We start from the raw sequence: 25811 nt of genomic DNA on the forward strand, positions 1-25811 counted from the left end.
GTATTTTTTCTCGCAAAAACAGACTGTCCTGCTTGAAGACCTTGCAAAAACCCATAAATTTCTCAATGATCGCATCTGTCAACCGAATAAATTGACTTTGAGAAATAACATCAATTCCTTGTTTGCCTACAAGAACACTCGGATCAGTCGGACTTTCCAGGCGCTGTTTTTACACTCTGTTGTTCCTGTTGCAGGCACGGCGATGACGGGGCTTCGCCCTCACCTGCTGAACGAGCAGGGCAGTGACGACAACTTCTCTGACGACGAGAGCTCACCTCTCACCCACGATCTCTATGGTGGAAGGTAAACAAACTACAAACTGTACACTCTAGACTTTAGGCTGAAGAGTAGAAATCTAGTAGTCATAGGATTATGTAAAAAAATTCAATTGACCTCGAGGTATTTATACCAGGCTGTATATTGTATACTCACCCTCTTATGCATGGGACGAAATGGAAATGCACCTTCAGGGATGTTTTGGCCCAAGACAAGGACGAATATCACTTTTGTAATGTTAATATGCAACATGAAGGAACCAAAAAGATTTAACAGACGTGTACCTACTAATTAATGGCTTGTCACGATGAAGACGAAGAATTATAACGCATGGTTAACAGATTTGTCACTGTAACACCATCTAGTAAGTTCACACTGACTAGATTATTTTTTCCCCAAAAACATTTAGGCCTATTTCTCTTCACGAAAAACTTCTCTTCCTGCTCCAGAAAGACTCGTAAAAACTACACACCGTTATGAATAGCATTCGCATAAATTATCCAACTGTGATAAACAAGTCCGAACCATGCGAGGACACAATGTTTCACGGTATAGAAGGACGAACTAATGAGGCAACATTCGCAATAGACGTAATGCAATGATGACTGTTGTGGGACCCGGCGAGAGGCTGGAATCCTCTCTCTCTCCAAGGCTAGACAGAGATGGGCACAAGGTCCTCGGTCCTCACATTTCGATAATCGTGGAAGGACACAGGAAACCGGAACTGGAGCGTGGATACAATGGCGGACAACTTCCGACCATAGTAGTCTTCATCTGAATACAAAGATGAATAGCTACTTGTACACAGTTTCACAAAAATTTCTTCTCGGGGTTTTCTCCTAATTAAAATGATGTTTCTGGATGATTAGCTGTAGTGATAAGTCTCTCTGTCCAACCTAAATTTATTGTTGTGCACTTTTACCATAAGTCGTTGCTCCTTTGGATTGTTTTCTACAGATTTGAGTTGTCTTGGTGTCACCCGAAAGTAAAGTAAAACAAATTTCATTGGAATTCCAAATAAAGTCAGTCCCTAAAACAGCATAATCCTTCTACAAACTCTACAGGATTTTGTAGTAAAACAGTTTTTCACAGTGAACATGTTCCTTATACTGGATTTCCCAAAGGAGTGGTCTGTAATAGTTTTTGACAGCATCAGATAGAGACTAACATAACTCAAAGTCTTGATTGTCAAATGTTTATATTGATCACCTTGGACAGCGAGCTGGTCTTAGTGAGAGGTTAAAGGTTCAAATCCTGTTAATCATCAATGATTAAGTATATGTGATAGTGTAGCGACCCTCCAGATCCACATTAGCAGCTTAGTGTCCTAGTATGCAAAGGAAGGAAAATTCGATCACCTCTAACTCTGAAGTTCGCTGGTCCGATCCTATTTTGTACACAGTTGTCATTTGTCGTCGCGCTATTCAATTGTTGCTAAATACAGAAAAGGCACAGGTTTAACTAGGGCTATGCTCGATTTCGAGCAAGTATCGACCAAGCCTAAGCAGTTAGCAGAGGTCACTCCCCCAACAGCGTGGGCATAAGGTCAAAGGCCAGCGGTGGGCGGGTCTCCGGCACAACATACATAACACTGCCTCGTTGTCTTGTTACACAACCTATGCAGAATATATAACACAGCCGGGCTGGTTAATGTTCGGAGATAAGATCACACATTGCTATAAAACAATATTTGAATTTTCTCTTGTACAATCGCATCTGTATTTCAAATATTTTTATTTGCCTTTGGATACTGAATGATTTACCTGGTAAGGAAAGTGACTTATCTGATGTGTAAAAGTATTTGAGATAGGAAACTTGGCTGGTATGATTTATGAAATCATCCGTTGATAACACATCAAATAAAGTCAAACCATGTCACCTGCATGAAAAATAATTGCAATAAACCTGTATTATTCTAGACAAAACACATTTAATAAACCGAACTTAAAATTTACGAAAATGTTTAAGTGGTCGTTATAATATTTTTCAATTCATTATTTAATTTAAGTTATAAAACATTTACATTGAATTATTTTCTGCTGTATATTTTATATGCTTTTCCATTATAAACAAGTGAGTGGTTTGAGGGGAGTTATGCATATAGGATCTTTGGTTATTCTCTAACAAAATATGGCTACGTTTTGTGGTAATAACGTATACGTAAATGTCTATAACCTAAATGTTATCAATCCAGAATATAGGGATGGTTTGACATCTAGTTCCTAAACCAATGTTTGTCATTAATTAGTGATCGGTAGACAAACGTATATGTTATTTTAAACTATGTGTTGGAGTACTATTATTGTATTAATTAAAAATATCTACACTTAATGACCTTGAACCAAAACCATAGACGACCTGATCTTAAACATATTGAGGGCATTCCTCAGCCTTGTCTTAGTTCCCAAACATTTCCCTGAGATAGAAGCTGTGCTTTAATTCACACGTTGTCTTACAACGGAGCAATAACCAGTCGTTTTACTAGTTTATGAGTAGATGTACAACTTCAAAATATATTTTGACAAACTATCTTAATACATGGAAAGCTAATGAAATAGTAACAGGCAGTCTTTAAGTACTTACATGCACTACTTGGATTGGCAAGTATGAATTTGGCACGAAAGGCATCTGTTTCGCGCTATTAATTGTTTTTCAACCCACCATGCTCCTCAAATTGTTGAAAATTTGCACTAAACGTATATAAACGTCACGGAGAAAATAACTGTCATTCTTCAGTCCATTCAGTTGGTTATAACTACTCGTGAAATTGCTACATGAACAAACCATATATTGAACTAAACCCTTTTCTAAAAACCATTTTGGGAAGTAATTATTCCCTATCTTTAGTCACACAAACACTACATATATCATTCTTGATTAGAGATGCTAGTTAGGGATTATACCGCCATTTTAGGGTGTAATAGATTAGTATAGATTTAAGCCCTTTATTTTGAATGTGGATCAATATAAAACAAAATGTATATTTACAAAGTATTCTGCTTGGGAAATCTATACAGTTGAGCAAACCCCTTTAAAGGAAGCCTGGAATCAACAAAAATTGGAACATTTGCTTATACATAAATATTTTTTGCGTATTATGATTTGGCCTTAGGTTTATTGTAGTATACTGCGAAAATAATCGAGACAAATTAATTAAATAATTTAAAGACGAAATGTGACATTTTATTGTAACAAATCTAAGATGTAAACGTATGAACAAATTATGCCCACTCCTACTTTTTTTGCAAGTATTTGGTTAGATGTTCGTAAGTGTCCAGGATATTTGGCGCCTACTATAGTCTCCTGTAACGGGAAGGAGCGAGGCCATCTTGCGGCCTTGAAGGAGTCACTCTTACAGGCTTTGTCTCCTTAGTCCTGGATTAATTGGATCACACAATGCCTTGGTAGTAGAGGTTCGACGCCATACGCTGCTAGAAGATGCTCTAGACTGTTTAATGCTTTTGAATTTGATAGATAAGGATGAAAATTAGAATAACACGTATGTTTCTTCTCCGTAACTGGAAAATTCCAATTTGAACGTCACTATTTTATTAATAGGCTAAAGTAGTTAATAACAGTTTTTTAGCAGTTTCTAACAATTAAGTTGAATGAACCAGTTTATTGAGCGGAGCGAGCGAAGCGAGCGAAGCTCTTTGGGATCAACTTCAATGCAAACAATATAACACCATCACTCAATAACGGCTGAACACATTTCAGCCAAACTTAACAAGACTACTTAGACTAATAATGAGATGGTTTGTAAACAAACAAATTTCAATTAGATAATGCTAATGCAATTTAAAACGAACTTAAAATTTCAAATTTTTAACATTAGGCTTATGGGACTAAAGTAGCTATGACAGTTTTTTTGTTTACAAGAAAAATGTAAACAAGAGAATCATAAGGTATTTCTGAACTTTCTATACTTTTCTTTTAAACGTTTTTAAACCATTCCTATGATTTTAATGAACGAGAAAATGCCGTTAAAACATTTTTTTAAGGCGCGGAATTCACTGAATATCGAGAAAATATACGGAACTACTTTCTCAATGCGCGGAGAATAAACAAGGAGCGGAGGGATACGGATCGGTGACTACTTTCTTGGGAACCTATTTGTGTTGCCAGCTGATTAGAAACAGCCAATGTTAGAAATCAGGATTTAATAAGCGATATATCGAACCGCATCGAAATCAGTATTTAATCCGATAATACCTCATAGGTTATATTATGTTGAATTACATCGACGGTACAGTAAGTTATTACACTTATTGATAAAACGCAGATTGAACACTGATCTAATTTAGGCATGTGGGGAGGTAGGTCGGGGTTTATGAGTATTCGTGACTACATTAAGTGTTTTGAAGTAAGGTTAGATTAGGAAAGTAAAGTGTAGGCTATAGGCTAGGTAGGTAATCGGGTTGTTTATTTGTGTTGCACCATATAATTTTTATCTTTTGGAATGGAATAGTTGGTTAAGCTCTATGGGATCAACTTCAATAAAAACAATATAACACCATCACTCAATAACGGCTGAACACATTTCAGCCAAACTTAACAAGACTACTTAGACTAATAATGAGATGGTTTGTAAACAAACTAATTTTTATTAGATAATATTATGCAATTTAAAACGAACTTAAAATTTCAAAATTTTAACATTAGGCTTATGGGACTAAAGTAGTTATAACAGTTTTTTGTTTACAAGAAAAATGTAAACAAGAGAATCATAAGGTAGCCTATTTCTGAACTTTCTATACTTTTCTTTTAAACGTTTAAACCATTCCTATGATTTTAATAAACAAGAAAATCTCGTTGATTATAATTTAATCTACTTTTGCAAGAGGTAGCCTATCTGAATCACAACAAGATGTAGTCAAGAGGTAAATTATCTATACTTTTTTATTATAATTTTAATCAATAAAACAAGCATTAGTACATATATTGTTTTTTTTATTTAGTTAGTTACACAAATATTAAAACAAGTTTTCTCCGCTCAACTGGCTTTCACCGCTCTGAAAGCAATCCTAGTTTATTTATCAACTTATCAGCAGAGAAACATAAGTTGATAAATAAATAAACTGGTTCATTCAACTTCATTCAACTGGAATAATTTTATAAAAATAATTTCTAGACTCCATCGAGTCTAGAAATTATTTTTATAAAATTATTCCAGTTTATCCAGTTTTTAATTATATTTTAATTGTAAAGTTAATCTAGTCATGCACATCTTTCAATCAGGCATAACTATAAATTATTTGCAGACGTGACACTGAAAGACGTACTGGTACAGTGCTTAGTTAATACTTAATCTGGAGACTTTAACGGTCGACCTGTGTAATACGCGTTGATTCACTAGGTTTTTCCCTAAATCTTTCATACAATACAATACAGCATCTCTATTCTGCAGGAAGGTTCTAATACGTAATAACGTAGATCAGCACAAAGCCTCTTATCAGCCAAAAGCGGTGGTACATCTTTTAAGTGAAACCTCTTGTAAATATAGAGATGCGTTCCAAGAGGGGTCTAATACCTCTAGTTGAGAGTGTTTGTTGAGTCCCATCCACCAGAAAACGCCAGAAGATGGCTGTACAGTACAAAGTTAATGCTAAATCGTCTGATTCCAAAGTACACAATTTGTCCATTGAATCCGACTTTGCAACGTCAGACGCCAGATATATTTCACCACCTCCGTCGTGTCGCACCCACTTTGTCGTGATATCAGGCCTTTGTTAACCAATCAGACGCCATGTTGTGGGGGAGGGGGGGGGAAGGTTGAGGACACCCGGTATCTAGACCGTTGAGTCAAACGGAATTGCGAAGTTCAACTTCACAAGGCCGAAGTTTCAGAATTCCTTCGGCGTTACCATTGTGGGAAGATATATTACACAGTTAGCCGCAATCTTGCTCACAATCACACAAGACTCAGCGAATTCCTTGAACGTTAGTGTTTTTTTTAATTTTGCGTCAACCCTATGTTGCATTTCCTCATATTTTGTGAAGGGCTTTCATTTTGTGAAGGGCTTTCATAAAATAATAGTCAGGCTTTAGCGTTCTGTAAAATGGTGACGATAAAATCAAACGTTTCATACTGGTCCCCCAGTATCTACTATATTTTTTTAAGTTTTGCTTATATATTCAGGCTCTGAGTGAAAACTATAAACGATATAACTCTAGACTATGGTGGTTTCGTCATGGCAAATCAACATTTCTAAGTTTAATTGGGAATGGGATGATTAATTAATTACTTAATTCCGTCACATTATCCGAATCGGTTCTTTCATACATCTCGAGTTTTTCAACTAAAAATACACTGTTGTACTTATTTTTTCCCTCCCTTTGTTCCACAGCTACCAATATAAATATTTTTTCCGCTGCTAAATACCTCCCTTTGTTTTCTCAAGAACTTACCTAAATATGGATGATCTAAACCCGTCTTTCCGGCGAGAGAATGGAAAATGGTTTCTATCAACAAAGATGTAGAAATCCGTTTCTGCCTCCTTATTCAAATGTATCTTACGAAACAGTACCCTACAGTTCAATGTGTGCAGTTTTATCCTTTTTGGAACAAAACTACCGTGTGTAGAAATTGACTCTAGCTTCTACTTATAGTAGCGGTTTGCAAACTAGCATTTCCATAGTCCATTGCTGCGTTGGCGGTGCGAGGGTCAAGATATGGAGCTTAGCGGAACACCGGGCGTCCTTGGGCACGCCCGAGCCGGGGGCCGGGGCGGAGCCCTGGGCAAAGGTCAAGGGGTGCCACGGGGCAGCCAGGAAGTGGAAGGTGGGAGGGTAGGAAGTGTAGCACTAGGGAGAGTCTAAAGTTGGAAATATGCGATAGTGTAACCCCATAACATGTAAAACCACGCTAGTAATTCATTTTACAGCCCACAATGGCAAGGAGGGAAATAAAACAAGTCTTTCTGACGTGTTTTACCGGGTTACTTTCAATCAAAATACCAATTATACACTAGTTTATTTTCAGAGCCTACGAAGAGAAATCAATGGCACATTTTATCTTCGTGGTCCCCGAAGATAAAATAATCTAAATATCCCGCATGGGTTTATTATACAAAAATTTCAAATGCGGGTAGTTCCAATTCAGATATTACCGTAATCCGGCGAGAAACATCAATCTACGGTACACGATTCATAGAATATCGGGTTACACAAAGTATTTAAATAACTGTTGCTTCTATAAGTTCCACTTACTTGTTTTAACAACATTTTATTTTTTTATCGTGTGCAGATAACTCGATTTGTCACACAACTGTGGACACACCTTGTGATCTATAGTACTCGTACACTTTCACTAGTATACAGCCCGGCACATTTGCGGTACATACAATGAACTCCAGAACTCTACAAACACTCAATACTTGCTTACCATGCATTGCTATACTGTTACACTTACAGTACACTTTGTTGGAGTAGAATGTCTGAAAACATTGGTTTAAGCTAAAATGAAATCTCTAAATTTCTTTGACTATTGATGGAAGTACATCCATTTCCCATGTAAAAGCTGAAGCCACGTAGGATGAAAATGGACGTGAAAGCCACCGATAGAGTGTGCTAATGTCAATTATTTATTTCTTCTGAATATAACAATTTAATAACCAAGCGATAACCAATTTGACAGCAGTGTGCCCATATCATTAAACTATTATCTAATTGAAGAAAAATACTGGCTACAATCTATTTCAGCATCCAAAATCCAATGAATTATTTGCGTCAGCCGATTTGATTATCACCAGTAAGCCTTGCAGTAACCAGCTCTAGATGTATTGCCATTGCCTCTACTATAGCCATGTTATGCAAGTGTTACACAGACTGGCTCTACATACTATACGCTTTCTCGCTGATCCAGTTCACCAGATCTCCTCTCCCCCTTCCACAAACCCTATGGCAGTCACACACTTCCCTTTCTTTTGGAAAGGTAACATGCATGCGCAGAGTTAGCTATATATTTTACTCTTTGAAAATGCCAAACAAATTAATTTCTTTCTTAAATCCTGTCCAGTAATTTATGTAGGATCATGATTTAACTGCCCCAAATAATTTTTAACGTTATTTTTATTATTGTGTTTAACTTTACGTTGTAGTGCTTTAGTACTCGAATACCAATATGACCCTGAGAAAAGTCAATAGCTTTTTTATCATTTGGAGAGGCTCCTTGATCAGCAGTTTTTAAAGTTTTCCTGACTTGTGAACCAGCTGATCCTAGTCATTAATGCTACACCCATCTTCTCACTCCATTCTACTAATTGACTATTGAATAAAAGATTCACCCCACACATTGCATTCATATTAAGGTTAAAATACACACAAAATCGTGCGCCGCTGTCTCCAAGAATTGATAGTTAATTCAATTTATATCCCTGTGTTTGATTATTCACTCCCTCGCCTAGGCAGAAGAATCAGCTGTGTTTCTCTTCAGAGACAATGCGAGAAGTGTGTTATTTAACAAGAGCAAGAAGTGTCGCAAGTTGCACAACTCTGAGCTGGTTAGTCTGGAAGGAGAGACAGTGTTACAATTAGAGTATTAGGTAACAGCCTGTCTAAGGAACACCCTGTGATATACACAGGGTGTGCAATAAATTATCTTCATCACCATGTGATCATAACCTACCATAAATTTTTTTCGTCACACTACACTGTTTTATTATACTTTCCACGCATTAAATTAGTCCAGAAAACAGCTGTTTGCCGCCTATTTATTCAAAAGTTATACTGTTTACTCACAAAAGATGGTAAATACATAAGATGGTAAGTGATGATCGATTTCGATTGGTAACTCCAAATTATTCCATCATCATCAGACCCAACAGGCGAATGACGTTTTCCACCAAATCTGTAACCGGCGGAGATTTGGTGGCAAAATTTTGCTTGCAGAATCTGTCTTGTAGGACTTGTAACCCGAGCCAGACTCAGCCAAGGCCAAATCCGTCCATTGGAACTGTTCCTTACAGCCACTCCTCTTGTAACACGAATCTTACAGGGTGTCTCGCAACAGTTGTGCCAAATAAACACAGACAAACTTCACAGATTAATCTGTGTAAAAAAAAGCACTTCTGTTGGTCTGAGATTGGCTTATGTTGCTTGAAACCTAATTATAAAATATTTCCTGTTAAATTATATTATAACACGTTTACTAAACTAATTAATTTAAATTTATAAGCTACCTGTACGAATGTGGAGTTACTAATCGAAGTTATAGTTTTTCGCTATCTAAGCTATATAGTCCCCGTTTAATACCAGGCAATTCACATTTTCGGATCGGTTCCGCTTTCTCTTTCCGCGAGTCGAAAGATAATCATAGACGAGATGGACTCCCGAACTGTGAAATCTGCTAGATTAAAATAACGACTGCAAATGGTCATTGAACTTTTTACCGTTCAATTACGATTGATAAGATCAGAGCGAGAGTGTTTAAAGTTCAGGAGAAACTGGGAGGTTGGAGTGAAAATCTTGGTTGGAATAAGGTAGGATACCGAGACCACTGTCATTTTTACAGAAGTATTTGGTAATTTAGGTCTACTCTTAAAAGATAATAACCGTAAAAATAACCGTTTACAGACATCTAGCATATTACTAAAGTCATACAATAAAATTTGTGGCAGTCGTTTAGGGCTTCCAACCAAATAACAGGCAAGAAAATGAAAATGAAGCCATAATATTTAGTTAGGTCGAAAATTATTAGTATGGACAAATTCCTTAAAGTCTCTGCCCCACAGACCGATTCTCAAAGGGCTACATCTTGCATCACGAAATCGTAATCTTGCATGCTTTCGAAGTTTATGAAACAGCTGATCGATTAATCGAAATAGCGGTTTGTTTATTAACTTGAAAGGATTTGTTATGGTCCTTTATTTACATTGTGAAAAAGTGTGTGTTTTAGTAGTTAAGTTATTAAGAGAGTTATGTTTGGTTAAAGAAAAATAGTGAAAGTCAAGTTCTGTTGAGTTTTTTTCTCATAGTTTTCATTTTAATTTACACAATAAGTTATGTGGTTCGTTTCTTCTAATCCATTGACCTTACATATAAGTCGGGGTTTGAAAGTGAGTAGGCCTACACAAATAACTTGATCTTTTGAAATTACACCATAGTTACAGTATTTTAAAACACACAACAGAGCCTAGATGATTGCCTAGATAATGTAAACATCTAATCTAAATTGAAAGTAAAATTAGTAATATTAAGTTTAGTTTTTAAAATAAATAATATATGTGTAGGCTAACCATGTAATAAAGTAGATCTAAATGACAACATAATTCTCTTTCCCGTCCTTCTCCCGTTGCGAAGCACGGATATAACAACACTCGTATATTATTAATTTTGGTAAAGTTGCATAATAAATGTACTTTCGGTATAAGTTTATTGGGTTATGAGAATTAGCAAGGAGCTTTAGATTCAACGGTGGTGGTTTACATTGCAAATATGTATCTTTTTGATTTCAAAATAAAAATTAGGATATTTGCATTCATAACCGTCGTTTTGTAGGATTTGATGCTTAGGTTCCAAGTACAATACTTACTGGAATAGCAAAGGCAATCGAAAGTTAGAATTTTGAGTCAACTTCTTGAAGCTGTGAGTGTTCTAACATATTTTACACGGGGAAATTAGTCGTGCTGGTCAGTAAAATTTCCCAAAAACGCTAAACTAACAGGACCTCCCCCCCAATCAGAGAAGTGTATGATTCAATTGGTGTTTTACAGAAGAGGGGTCAAACATTTCATGAGCCCAAGACCAGCTACGATGACTTCATATTGAGCAACCTCCGTTGAGCAAGTCCCGGAATGCTGTCTGCTAGGTCCATCGTTTATATGCGGCTCAAACGGATTGACTTTCTCACAACATCTATCATATACAGATTACCGTACACTTCTGAACATACTTGAAGTCCACAAGTCTTCAAAAATAAGATTTACCCAATGGTAACTTTGAATTTCCTAGTGTGCTCTAATATTTCGATTATATTTAGCTCATGGGACTTTCAGTAACACATTGCCATTCTTTCTTCGTCCTTTCATTTATTCATATTATTCTATTACTAGTAAACCACTAGTTTTTTCGTAGATATAACAAGCGTGTGACGTCATCAGTTGTTACAGTACTTCTTAGCCTTCAAATCCGAAGGTAGCTGGTTCGATTCCTAGCGGGATCAATTTTGAACCCAGATTGAATTTGTTATTAGCTTAGTGGCGGTTCCAAGGGGGGGGGGGCTATAGGGCTTAACCACCCCCCAAAGAGCCTTGAAACATAAATTTAAACATGCATGTCGTCAAAAAGCTTAACGGAGGTTTTTTTGGACACAGTTCGAGATGTTAAAAATGACTTTACAAATAGCTAATTTTCCGGAGGAGGACCCCCGTCCCTGTACTGGTGAAACCCCCATCATCCCCCCTCCTTGACAAGGTCCTAGAACCTTCACTGAGGCAAAAAGACGTTAGATAATACAGAAAATCAGGGGTCGGGCAGTTCCCAAATATTTCAATTTAATAGCAATCAAAAGTTATTTGTACAATATAATGGAGTTTAGTCAAATAAAAATCCTCACAGATTTAATCGTCAATGATGATCGTCATTATTAACAAATTAACATTTACTTTGGTGTGGGAAGTCAGTTTGCGGCAAGGTATATATAAAGGTATGACGAAGCGACGAAGGTTTATAACTGTGATACACTACGTTTAATGTCAAGACTAGTTGTGTAACATGGCGAAGGCGAGGAGTGAGGAGGGGGGGGGGGTAGGTGAAGGGCCACGTGAAAGTAACATTAACTGTAACAACACAGCTGGCTGAATAGCAAACAGCTCTCGTGCTAATGTAAAATGTAGATCACCCTTAAAATGTAGTATCGTTGATAGCAAACCATCCACTTTTTGTAAACCTGTTTGAACGTCATTTTTAAAATCACAAAAAATCAGTAGATAAAGTTTGGTTGGTTTTTGTCCTGAAAATTTCCTTACAAGATTAAATTATTCTAGGTCGTATGGTAGGCCTATACAGATAATTATTCATAACCTTTGATATTTGCCCATACATATCCTTATCAAGTTTTGGATTACTACAAATGGTCTCTGATGCTCATAACTTTATATAAACCAATCTAGGTATTTGAAGAATCAGAGTTACCACTTGTGCATCATTATAGCTTTCGTATAGTGTCAAAAACGCTATCTGCAGTTGGTGTTTGAAGAAATTAGCATCAACAATGAAAGTGAAGACATTTAGGCCTACCATGATCAGACCTGTTAGATCTGACTGCAACAATAAGTTACAGTATCACTTTAGTGCGAAGGCTGCCTAAGTTGTATGTGATATTCAATTTAACGATTTTTGTCTAATCCAGTCTTAGAAAGCATTATGTTTCAAGATGCAAAAGAGCTCAGCCAAACTCAGCTGCAAACCTGTTTGTACAACATATCTGCAAGTGGGTCCTAAAAGCTGTCTAAAACAGAAACTTCAGCGAATGCTAGACAAAAAGCTTCTACTTACCAAGTAGACCAATAATCAATCATGCAGTCTTTACTGCAATCCCAGCTGTTTTCAAAATTCTTTTCCACTATTAACCTCCTTACTCTTGTTCCAGCACGCGAACGGTGCAGGAGACCAAAGGATGGGACGTTTTCCGAGACCTTCCGCCCAAGTCGGACAGTGGCTCCATGGAGTCCCAGGTCTGTCTGGAGTTCACTGTCAAGATCCTGAAGGTCATCGCTTATCTCGTCACCTTTGTCATCGTACTGGGATGTGGAGTCATCGCCAAGGGATCTGTCTTCTTCATGACCTCACAGCTGAGGCCAGACCGTGTTGTTCCATATTGCAACAAAGACTTAGGTTTGTTTATTTTGTGTATTTCTTCATGAGGAAATTCAGGTCATGTTGTGTACTGTACATGTTCCATAGGTCAATTATTGATCTCTTTCTCCCGAGCAGAGAACTATCCTGCTCTGAACGTAGTATCTCCAGTTAACTAGAGGCCAGCTATGAGATTCCCTAGGACATTCCACTTTAAGTTCTGTAGGAAGTTTCCTGCAGTGATTTTATAATCCAGGAACTCTGATGCATATGTTATTATGTCTGCTGAGCTCCAATTCCCAAACTGTTGAAATATAAAGTGTAATGGTAGCTCAATTCATGATCAAAAATTGAGTCAGTTATACCGTAGTATACCTACCCTTTTACTGTGTAAGTGATAAAATCTAATGATTGTAAACAGTTTACACTTTTCAAACTTTACTTTTTGATTTCCAAAACTTAATCGTCAAACATCCAATTGATGATTTCCATGGTATTCCAGGACGAGACAAACAGTTTGTAGTCAACCTCCCTCCAGAGGAGAGGGTAGCCTGGACATGGTGTCTTCTGTTCGCCTTCATGGTCCCGGAAGTCGGGACTCTCCTGAGGTCCCTCAGGATATGCTTTTTCAAATCCTGGAGGAAGCCTCCCTTCGGCGACTTCCTCTTTGTCTTCATCATGGAGACACTCCACACTGTTGGGTTGGCAATGCTGATCTTTGTCATTCTCCCGGAGTTGGACGCCATCAAGGGAGCCATGCTGACCAACTGTGTCTGTTTTGTGCCTGCTGTGCTGAGTGAGTCATAGATGGATTTGAAGAATACTTACACTAAATGTTAACTATTTGAGTTCTCAAAATAGGAAAGTTAAAAACTTCTTAACACAAAAAGCACTAAGTTAATTTTGTAAAGAATAAATGCTTTGATAGGAAAGTGTTCAGCTCAATAAAGTAATGATGTGTGATCTCTCACACTGATGAAATGTGTACGTATTTCCAGTGTGATGTCAGGTTCTTAGAAACTTTTAAAATAAAATATTAGACTATGCATATTTACTGTATCACAGTTGTATTTTTTGTTACTTATGAGTCACTACAAACGTACAGTGTCACTCTTCAGTAAAATTTAAAACCCTCTCATATTGTAGAAGATAATATTTTCCTTTTTCAGCATATCCATTTCACAATTTCCTTGTTCACAAATCTCAAATGCTCTACAGGTCTTCTCTCCCGCAACACCAAGGGCTGTACGTCTCGCTCAGAGAAGACGGAGGTTTACATGAAGGCCATTGTAGACATAGTAGCCATCGCAGCGCAGGCCACAGGCTTCGTCATGTGGCCTCTACTCGAGGGAGGACAACACCCTAACTTGTGGATCATCCCTATCTCATTGGCCTGCATATCCTGTGGTTGGTGGGAGAACTTCATCGGCAAAAACAGCGTCGTTGGTGCGTCCATAACTTATAATATTATTTATTTTTTGTTTTTGTCTACAGCGGTGAAAGTTTTTTGTGGAGTTGAAAGAGTGTTGGACAAACGCTTTCTGGGAAAGAGGTCCAAACCCATATGATTGTTGTCGTACGATATTTTTTCATATAATCAAAGTTTATTGTACTTTTGAAATTTGTCAGTGTAAATTTAGTTTTGCTGATTCATGAGTTTACGTCAAAGACAAATAGTCAAATCTTTGACTATTGATAGACCTTGAGTATTCATTAGTCAGTGGTAACAACCAATTATGAATATAAATTTGTGATTTAGTATATACATCAATTATCAATCTTTTAGATGGGAACCTATGTGTGTATTTTAACCCAAATATGAGTGAAGGATGAGTGTATAATGGTGTGGGATGATCTGTGCAGCTTTGTTACTGACTATCAGCTATTTCATTAGTCAGGATCATTTATTTAAAGCCCAATGATCAGGAACAGCTGGGTCCAGTTTCGAACCATCATAAAGGTACTGACTTTTCTCAGGATTGATCCGGCAACCATTAAATACAAATATCAATCCATGTAAAATTCCAGTCATAACCTAATTATGTCTTTGTTCACAGTGTTCACAAAACCTTTCTGGCGTATAAAGGACAGACTGAAGCGCACCAGGTACTTCACCTACATCTTCATCTCTATCTGGAAGATCCTCAGTTTCTTCTTTCTGACCGTTGTAGCTGTGGCATACAGAGGGGAGAGTATCTCTAAGTTCTTCTCATCCTTTTCTGCTGGATTCTCTGCTCACAAAATCAGGATTACTGAGGTAAAATAAGACTTTTTTTATTATTAAGCGAATTGGTTTCAATTTTTGTTTTTAAGCTATCCTATCTATAATAGGGTAGTTTAAAAAACCTATCATAGTATGATAATTGATTAGAATATTTTGTGAGCAAGATATGTAGACTTATGGCCTACATTGGCCTATAACAACAATTTAAGACACAAGACACAAGAGACAATTTAAGAACTCATAAAACTGCATGCTACTGATTCAAACTGACAAAACTGTATGGTAAATAAGAAACAATATTTTTAGTGTAGACAAATCATTTGTGGTTTTTGCACTTTTGTATCCTATGTATTGGTAATTATTGTGTGAATAAATTTCTTGATTGATTGAAAAAAAAAACACGAGAAAAAAAAAAACTATTTATATTGTGCAGTAATGAATAATTTACTGTACAACCTAATATTTTTCCCTGTCACTCACTTTAATCAAACTTTTTCAACACTTTTAAAATGAGTTTTACCTATTAACACCTTAGTGCTTTACTCAGGTGATGCTCAAGTTTCCTACAGATTGATTGTGATGATGTATGTATGGTACATTCTGGTATACAGCTGGTTTGGCTCATTCGTATATACATGGTTTTAAAACGTTTGGATAACAATGTCTTTATTTTACCCAGATCAAGCCAGTGTTTGGAGGGACCAGTTTACCAGACTTGGCTGATGTCACACCCACCGGTGAAGTCATTGACATAGAAGCTCAATACAACACGGCTCTGTATGTGCTACTGATGCACATCATTTCTGCCTACCTGTGCTACATCTTTGGTGAGTCCATAGCTCTTGCCTATGCCTGCTAATTCCATAAAATAAATACAATTACGCTTATTATTTTATTTAATGCATACACATTGTGCTTGTCAAGCCTAGTGGTGCAACCCATGTTTTAGATACCCCTAATTCTTGTTTGTTTTTCAGGTAAGTTTGCGTGTAAGATTGTGATCCAGGGCTTCAGCTACGCTTTCCCAGTGAACCTCACAATCCCGGTTACGCTGTCACTGCTCATCGCCATGTGTGGGTTGCGTCATGACGACCCGTGCTTCTTCCACAACACCATCCCCGACTACCTGTTCTTTGAGTCTCCTCCTGTGTATTTCCTGAATGACTTCATATCAAAACAGGTAAGTGGTGGTAGAATTTAAATATTATCTTCAAAACTGTGAGGGAGGGTACCAATTTCACTGAAAAACTAATAAAATTAACAGCAATGACCACACTAAAAAACATCAACACTCAATCCAAAAATACCCATTACGGGCACCACCAGAGGGAACTAGAAGTCCATGCCCTTGCTACCCATACTACCCTGTGCAGCTAATATGTAATTCCCAATTTTTGCTTTAATATAGTCGGCCCTAACATGTGTCAGCACTCTTACCTTACCTAACCCCTAGAACAGCCTGAACCAACCCTTCAACTACTGACATTTTTCCTCCCCCAGAAGAGGATGTAAAAACTACTGAATTAATCACTTTCGAAATTGAATTTGGTGTGATTTCACACCATTGACAAGCTTTAAATTTGCTCCAAGGGAACGGTGAAATTGAAAAACCTGGTCTCGTTACTATTTAACGCCTTTCTTTTGTTAGATAGCGTTGTTAATTGATAGTCCAAAGAGAAATGTCATCCAAGTCCAGAAGCAAGCTTGCTTGGATTCCGACCAGCAACCTCATTTCGATTTTAAAGAGATCCCTCTACTTTTTGTTACAGTTTTTTTCAATATCTTATCTTTACATTTTAAAGCCTAAACGAAACTGTAGAGTTTTGTGTTTACTTTTTGACACACAACTATTTTGATATTTTCTGTTGATTATTTGAATAAACACAATACATTTATCCCCAACAGCATGCATGGGTCTGGTTGCTGTGGCTGCTGTCTCAGACGTGGATCACTCTTCACATCTGGACTCCCAAGATTGAACGTCTCGCCAGCACCGAGAAGTTGTTTGTTCTGCCGATGTACAACTCTCTGCTCATCGACCAATCTCTCGGTCTTAACAGGAGAAAGGACGATGGCAATGATGTCAAAACTGAGGTAGTGTTGGAAAATTGTGACTTTGTAGTGAAAATATGTTTATAAATCTTATAGCGAATACTATAGATGTACTTGTTAAATGGAGTGACCCATTTGTTGACTGCCTAACAAACCGACATACAAGTATATTCTCGGTTAAACTTGAAACACATAGTTGTTTGCACTAGTTTAATGAACATGTATGTTGGGACATCCCTATAGTTTTTAGTTGCCAAACAGGTTTGTTAGAGAGAAAATTAAGTTGTGATACCATAGCAGACTTATCAACATCTAAAATATGTATGCATTAATTTGGAAGTACAGTATTACCAAACTTGCTAAAAGAGATAGGGATAGTAGAAGGGTTAGAACTAGCTGACAACACAGATGGTACCGAATTACCCTCTTCCTCCCTTCTATGTATAGGGGGTTTACATTTAGAAACATTCAACTTTAAAAAAACTGAAAGGGGAGAGAATTCTAGCTGACAACTTGCGCCATAAGGAAGTACTGTTAAAAGCTACCGATTAACGATGTAATGAATGATTCTAGTAAGTGTTTCTGAAACTCTAATTGGGACAAAACCTACTAAACCTCCTTTCCTCTTTTAGGAACTAGCGGACAGAGAGAAAGACCCTGATGAGTATTACGAGACAATCTCAGTCCACACTGATAACAGCAGCACGACACCACGAACTGTCAAGAAGTCCGACTCAATCACTCGGATCTATGCCTGCGCGACCATGTGGCACGAGACTCGTGACGAGATGATGGAGATGTTGAAGAGTATCATGAGACTGGACGAGGACCAGTGTGCGAGACGAGTCGCTCAGAAATATCTGCGGGTGGTGGACCCTGACTACTACGAGTTTGAGAGTAAATAACATAAATTTTGGCCTCTAAATGATCAAACGACTCTAAATTGATTATAAATTAATGTTATATGTCTATTTAAGAGTCTAAATGCTTGAAGAATATTTTCAAAATTTCCTTTTTCAGGTGAAGCAGGAAGTAGCTTTAGATCCGAGATAATTTGACCACACTTTGAACGCCCTTCTTTGAGTACACACTAATTTGATTACATGCTGAAATTTTTGAATAGATTTTTATAAATTTATGCATTGTTGGGTACTCAGATTAATATAAATAACATAATGAAAATATGTAAAAACGAGGTAATACTGTACTATTATCATGAACTTTGATCTAGTTTAAGGAACGCTCAGTTACAGTCATGTAAAGTAAAAACCAGGGATTTTCATTCTGGACACAAACAAGTTAATTAAGATATGAAATAAATAAAGGAATTCTAGAAGAGCTAGGCTACCAATTACTCCCTATTAACACCGAAACCAGTAAGATGTTCTTCAGAAAATTAAAACATAAAAAACATGGGTACTTAATATCTATTTAAAAATTGTATGCACTTTTTTAGCACATCTGTTCTTTGACGATGCCTTTGAGATCAGTGACGTCAACGATGACTGGTCGCAAGTGAACAGGTTCGTAAAACTGTTGGTGTCGACCATTGATGACGCAGCGTCACATGTTCACGAGACTAACATCCGTATCCGAGCTCCCACCAAGTATCCGACACCGTACGGAGGACGTCTGGTTTGGACCTTACCAGGAAAGACCAAAATGATCTGCCACCTTAAGGACAAGAGTAAAATCAGACATAGGAAACGCTGGAGTCAGGTAATTAGTTAAGGTGTATGTACAATTTTTGGGTTTATGTTTTTTGTGGACACTTTTGGTTGACAATGATGTTCCAATTTATTTTAATGCATAGAAAACTGAACATGATTTAAATAACAAATTTGGAGATTTGCATTTTAAAAATGAATTTTGTTTTAGGAAAAAATTCATCTTGTTTTGACGAGGACAATTGTTTGCAGGTGATGTACATGTACTACCTGCTCGGTCATCGACTGATGGAACTGCCAATCTCGGTGGAGCGCAAAGAGGTGATCGCAGAGAACACCTACTTGTTGACTCTTGATGGAGACATTGACTTCCAACCTCATGCTGTGCGACTGCTTATTGACTTGATGAAGAAGAATAGGAACCTAGGAGCAGCTTGTGGCCGTATTCACCCTGTTGGCTCAGGTAATGTAGTTCGTCTAAGATTATTAGAGGATGTTCCCATGAATTGCCTTTTAGGAGAAAATTAGTAGAAGCACTGTCACAGAAAAAAACATAAATTAAAAGTAAAAAAAATTCTACACATTCTGAGAATACTTAAAATTCTGTTAAATGTTTCATCAACTCAGCTAGAAAAATACTGGCAGGGTAAAATCTACACAAAATGTATTACATTAATACTTACATTATTATTTATATTAAGTATCTGATGTATGACATGGAATCTTCCTTGAATGGCTTTGAATGGCTTTTTCACTGTGTTCCACCAAAGAATCCAGCTCTACCGCTTCAATGAATAAAACCTCTTAACCATATAAAAATGGTTTATTTTACCTTTTTGCGTCGAACGATCCGTGTGTAGTTAGTACAACTACAGCTGTTTCATACCACTAGGGTACATCATCAGGTTGTTGGCAGAACGTTAGATAAAACAGCATTCATTAATAGATGAACTTGTCGAAATAAATATGTCTATATACACATAATATACGAAAAACATTTAAAAAACACGAATTTACGAACTTGGCCAAGTAACGAACACACGAGACAGGCGCCGATGGATGTTGCGTCCAACGAACTATACTACGTAGTATAGTTCGTTGGTTGCGTCATGACCCAGAAGAAGCTTCGAGATGGTTGTACTAACTACACACGGATCGTTCGACGCAAAAAGGTAAAATAAACCATTTTTATATTGCAATTTACGATCCAGAGGCTAACCCATCATGCTCTTAACCATAGGTAACCTTAAATAAGAGTTAAAGTAATCAGAAAACCCAGGCCCGTTTTTGACCCTGTCAGCGCCCTAGGCACGTCTAATAGTAGCGCCCCTTTGCAATATATATATATAACAGGGTGTACACCGACCGGGAAATCCGGGAATCATGCGGGAGATCTTTGAACCGTGAATTTTGTATTTCTACCTGGAGATTTCAATTTACCGTGATCGCTCATGACAACAGTGACGTTTCCGTGATCGCGCATGACAACAGTGACGTTCCCATGACCGCGGGAGACAATAATAAATGTCTAAACACGGCCGCGAGGGATGATCAGAATTTTCCGCGATCCCAGAAGACGATGATGGTATCTACTATCTACAGAGGCGCAACGGATGATCAGAATATTACCACAATCACGGAAGACGATTGATGTCCACACGACCGCGGGAAACCTCAAGAACTTTGCCGCGATCGCGGAAGACGATGATGATCTCCACAAAACTGCAGGACAAGATTAAAATTTTGCCGCAATCGCTGGAGACGATTGCCATGGATTCACGACTGCGGGATACGTACGATATCTACAGGACCGCGGGAGATATAATAACTATTTCTACACGGCCACGAGGGATGATCAGAATATTGCCGCGATCACGGAAGACGATGATAATGTCCAAATGACCGCAGGAAAAGATCAGAATTTTACCTCATTAGCCGAAGACGATTATCTCCATATGTCCGAGGGAGATGATTACCATTTTGCGGGAGGCGACTACTATGTCCAAACGACCGACGGGGACGATATGATGTCTTCACGGCCGCGGGGGTGGTCAGAATTTGACCGCGATCAGGCAAGACGAGGATAATGTCCTCACAACCGTGGGAAAATATCAGAATTTTGCCTCATTTGCGGTAGATGATAATAATCTCCTCACGACTGCGGGATACGTTCTTATATTGCCTCGATCATGGAAGACAATAATTTTATGTCCAAACAACCTGACTGCAGAAAATAGTAAGAATCTTGCCGCAAACGCGGGAGACGATTACCATGCCTACACGGCCGCGAGTGGTTATCAGAAGTTTACCGCAATATCATGCAAATACTACCACGAATTTTTTTTAAATTTCCAAATTTTTGACGCCCCCCAAAAAAGCCAATTGCCTCGCGCCCTAGGCACGTGCCTACCGTGCCTATTCGGTAAATCGGCCCTGAGAAAACCACTCGTTCAATCCAAACAAATTATCATTTTGATCGCTCTAAAATGGGCCAAGGTGTTCTTGAACAAGTCTTTTAACAAAGTGGTTTTGTCTGCAGAAAGAGCTGAACTTAGCAACAAAACTACACCAAGCGCCATCATCTTTCGTTCATAGGTTAGTTGCGCATCCCCATCCCAAATAGTTATACAGTAAGTAACCACTCAATGTCCGCACAGGTCTGATGGTGTGGTACCAGATGTTCGAGTACGCCATTGGTCATTGGCTGCAGAAGGCCACTGAACACATGATAGGCTGCGTCTTGTGTAGTCCTGGATGCTTCTCTCTGTTCAGAGGAAAGGCTCTGATGGACGACAATGTGATGAGACGATACACAACTCAGTCTGACCAGGCTCGCCACTACGTGCAGTACGATCAAGGTTTGTTGGAAATGTTGATTGAACTTTGTTTAGTTGGTAAATTACTGGATTTCCTTTGAATACGAGGGTTTAAAAATGTTTGAGAGAAAAACCTTCATTTTCATGTCTAAATCCCACAAACATTTTTTAAGTATCTGAACTTATATGAGAGCAATTATAAATATCCATGGTAGTTTCATCACCTTCAAGATGTCTCATTTTATTTGGTTTTGGTCATTTGGATTTGGTTTAGATATTTTGTGATTCATAACTTACTGGACACTGCTGCTCACTAGTGGTATCTTGGGGCTATTAAGCCAGAAATTTCTGATTCAAGACCAGCTGATGCCTTAATCTCTGGAGTCACTACTGGCTTGCCTGTGTGACTTATATCATAGACCAATAGAATAAATATAGACTGTCAAAGGAAGGTTCCGGCGCCCACCGCTAGGATCAATGCCGTGTAGTTACAGCGCACACCGCTGCAGGCGAGGAGCGCAGGAGCCGTATGCGACCAGCAGACTCTGCAGCGGTGTGTGCCGTAACTACACGGCAAACCTAGCGGTGGACGTCAGAACTTATGCTAACCGCAGCACAGCTGACGGTGAGCCGTGTCAGTCGGCTCAGTTTGAGAAAGGAGAGTATTTCTTATAGTACATATTGCGGCAGAAGCTCTGTACGCCGACGCTCGCCAAAGGCCGTGGGCGAGTCCACTTTGTCTTTACTCCCCTTCTTCTCCGATTTGCTTGGAGACGCTCTCTCTCTTTGAAATCGTCCACCTAGATTGACGTTCCAAATTTTACCGGCACTATGGAGACTCAAGAAAGAAGATTTTCCAAGTTCATTTTGTTCGACCTTCATAAAATGCAATTTTAAATTTGTTTTTGACACCAAGCCAGGGTTCCTGTACTGGACCGACAGCAGCGGACACATCATGCCTCCTGATCCTGACCTAGTTCGGAGCAAGACGAGGGCTTCGCCCCCGGACTAAACCAGGCCTAACCACAACCAACTCGCAGCGGAAGGACTTCACCCAGAAACATTCTACGAGAACTTTGGCCTTCTTCACCTCTACAAACCAGGTGCTATCTACTCCATGTTATCATTATTATTCCAACGTTTGCATTCAGCCTACCTTCAAGAACAGTTCATTTATATCAAGTTTTTCCCCAATTTAAACTTTTACCGTTTCAATTTCTTAAACTCTGTAGCCTAGCAAATTGAGCTTAGTGTTTCCCTAACTAGGCCTACTTCTTATTTCTGGACTAAACTACAGACTATAAATCCCCTTGTGTTTTTTACTGTTTCAAATTAAATGATTTTATTTCTCTATCGCTGCGAGTTGAGTTGTGGAACTGGAACTAACAAAAGTCAACAAGAATACATTATTTATATCACGGGTCTACGAGTTTTTTTTAAAAAGGCTACAAGAATTCATGTATTTAGTAGGGTGTCACATTTCCTTGTTATTTCATTATTTTGTGTATGTACCATGTTATGTTAGTAATAGGCAAAAAATTTCTGTTCTAACGGGGAAACTTTCGGCCCAATTGTTCTAAATTTCATTTCGGTTCACGCCAGTACTAAATTCTTCCCCACAATTTTTGCCATTTTAAAAATTCTATTTCTTACTGTTTAAATTAAAATTCTATTCTGATGTTAGTGTATATTTGTGTATAATTGTCTTATGTTGCTATTTAAATATTTTCATGTCAATGTTGAGTGTAATTTTGAACTGTAAGGTTGTTCGAACGTTTTTCCTTAAACGCAACTTGTTATTGATATTTTGGTCAAATACTATTTTTAAATGATTTCATTGTAAGGTCATTTCAATTCAACGTCTGTTTTATGTAATATTTTCAATTTCTTGCCTTTTAAGATTCATATTTTTAAATTTATCATTGTCCTAAACCTTTTCCGAGTAGGCCTAACCTAACTTAAAGTAAGGATTTTCTTCTAGTTACCAGCTTGGTCCTTAAACTTAAACTTGAACTTCAACTTTTGGTAAAGTTTATATATACATAAATGTTTTAAATGTTTTGGTAAATGATTTAGGCCTAACACTGGTATTGATTTACATTCTAAGCCTTGTACCAATTTGTATATATTATTTCGCTGTTGTTTAAGGGCGCATATTTGTTAATATTTTTAATTGAGTTGGTAATTAAAGATGTTAATCACTTTTCAGTTGTATTTTTTTGAACACCTGCAGATCTCTCATGAGCACAGAATCTTGGTAAAAGTTCCACGTACCATTTTGGGGTCTGGGAACTCAGTCATGTTTCATTTGGTAGCAGAGCGTGGTTTTTTTTTTTTCAAATGGCTCAGTAATTTAGAGTGTTTGTTAGCATTTTAATATTTCTGTGTTCTTGGGGGTCTGAAGGTGATTCAAATTGTTTTCAGGTCATGGCCGCTGGATTTTGAAATTTTCTGAACTGTGTGTTCCTGGGTATCAACATGAAAAACTTGTTGGAATTTGTCTCATTTGTTGTTTTGTCATTTCATTGTGTTTTGTATTTCCTTGTGTAGATTTAAAAAAATGTTTCGAGTTGTTTTCACGTAGGCCCGTCATTGATTGTCCCGTTTTGTTCGCGTTTTGGTTAGGAGCCCTGGCAATGGTGTTTTTTGGTGAATTGTTAATTGTAAAAAAAAATTTTGCTGTCGTGTTTGTTGTTTGTATTCAAATTTTGTCGAGATGAGTAATTTAAACCCCGATTTTCTGCTGAAAAAGGAACTCCAGTTTGAAGTTGCCTTGCGAGGTGAGACCCCGGCTTTGAAGGTAGCTGATTTGAGACGTCAACTCAGGGGACTCATAAAGGCCAACAAGCCCCCTACCTCTGCTGTGAAGAATGATCCCGGTGAAGAATGGGAATTTTGTAAGGAGCTTGCTGAGGAATTAACTTTAGGTGTGAAGGACTTGGGCGATTATCCTGATCTGGGTTCCAATGCTGTTCAGCGCTTGAGAGTTCGTCTTGAACATCTTGAAAGACGGCTAAATGCCATAGATCCTGTTCAGGCTGTTGGAGAGGATAGCGAAGTTACTGTAACTCTTGTGCTTCAACAAGTCCGTGAGCACTTGTGCTTTTTATTAAATCCCAAGCCCAGAACTGCCACCGGGAACAAGGAGTTGGAACAACCTACTGTCAATGTTGCTAGTGGCGGTAGTCAGGAGATCCAGACTCCAGACGAAATAGTGATTAACGAGAAGGATGAGTCGCAAACTCCTGCTACGAATGTAACTAATACTTCCAGTCCTTGTAATAAAATTCACAGTGCTGTATCTGGAAATTCACAGCCATCATCACAGACTGTGCAGGCTACTTCCAAACTCCCTGGAACCATGATAGCGCCACAATATTCTAGGCTTCCGAACCCAGTCAGCCAGGTTATGGAGAAGCTCCCCGTTACCGATGGACTCGAAGTACCGCAACTGTTGAATTTCCTTAGTTCCCTACTCCGTCTGAGAGAATTCCCTGGTGTGGATGACTCCACACTGCTAAAACTGGTGTACCCCTATTGTCGCAGCCCTTTGACTGAGAGAGTACTGTCATGTATCGAAGCTACCCGATCGTTTGATGATTTCCACCAAGAAGTTTTGGATTATTTTGTGCCGGGTAGGCTACTTCAACAATTGATACAGGAGAAATTTTACCGATTACAACGTCCAAGGGAGAGTCTGGCTAGTTTTGCTGCTGATCTTAAACATGTTGCTCGACTGCTTCGGGTTAAATTGGGAGAGACGGGAATAGTTGAAGTCATTCTGGGAGGTTTAACAGCCGAAGAACGTTCTCGTTTGGTTTTTTCGAGGCGACCGTCATCCTTCATTGAACTGGATGAGTTGAGCATCACATCACGAAACGTTGCCTATACTGACGGGTTGAGAAGTTCTTGTGCCCCGGGCGGTTCAGATATGCGGGTCCGAGAAAATTTGAAAAGTTTACCACTTATGAGTATGGAAGC

The 25811-nt window shown here is 38.2% G+C and overlaps 1 protein-coding gene across 2 annotated transcripts in view; it reads left to right on the plus strand.

The window, feature by feature from the left end:
* Positions 1 to 25811, plus strand: part of LOC128999711 (chitin synthase chs-2-like) — a 62506-nt gene that overhangs the window by 21471 nt on the left and 15224 nt on the right. For both annotated transcript variants that reach the window (XM_054426353.1, XM_054426352.1), the window contains exons 2-13: positions 195 to 303; positions 12866 to 13110; positions 13574 to 13867; positions 14290 to 14517; positions 15129 to 15328; positions 15975 to 16122; positions 16273 to 16475; positions 17201 to 17389; positions 17980 to 18244; positions 18804 to 19066; positions 19267 to 19477; positions 21672 to 21872. In XM_054426353.1, coding sequence (XP_054282328.1) covers positions 203 to 303; positions 12866 to 13110; positions 13574 to 13867; positions 14290 to 14517; positions 15129 to 15328; positions 15975 to 16122; positions 16273 to 16475; positions 17201 to 17389; positions 17980 to 18244; positions 18804 to 19066; positions 19267 to 19477; positions 21672 to 21872 — 2548 coding nt within the window. In that variant the 5' untranslated portion in view covers positions 195 to 202. The remainder of the gene's footprint in view (positions 1 to 194; positions 304 to 12865; positions 13111 to 13573; positions 13868 to 14289; positions 14518 to 15128; positions 15329 to 15974; positions 16123 to 16272; positions 16476 to 17200; positions 17390 to 17979; positions 18245 to 18803; positions 19067 to 19266; positions 19478 to 21671; positions 21873 to 25811) is intronic.

Source organism: Macrosteles quadrilineatus, unplaced genomic scaffold (genome assembly GCF_028750875.1).
Source record: "Macrosteles quadrilineatus isolate MER2022 unplaced genomic scaffold, UCM_ALF_1.0 Scaffold_8__2_contigs__length_117827958, whole genome shotgun sequence".
Lineage (NCBI taxonomy): Eukaryota > Metazoa > Arthropoda > Insecta > Hemiptera > Cicadellidae > Macrosteles > Macrosteles quadrilineatus.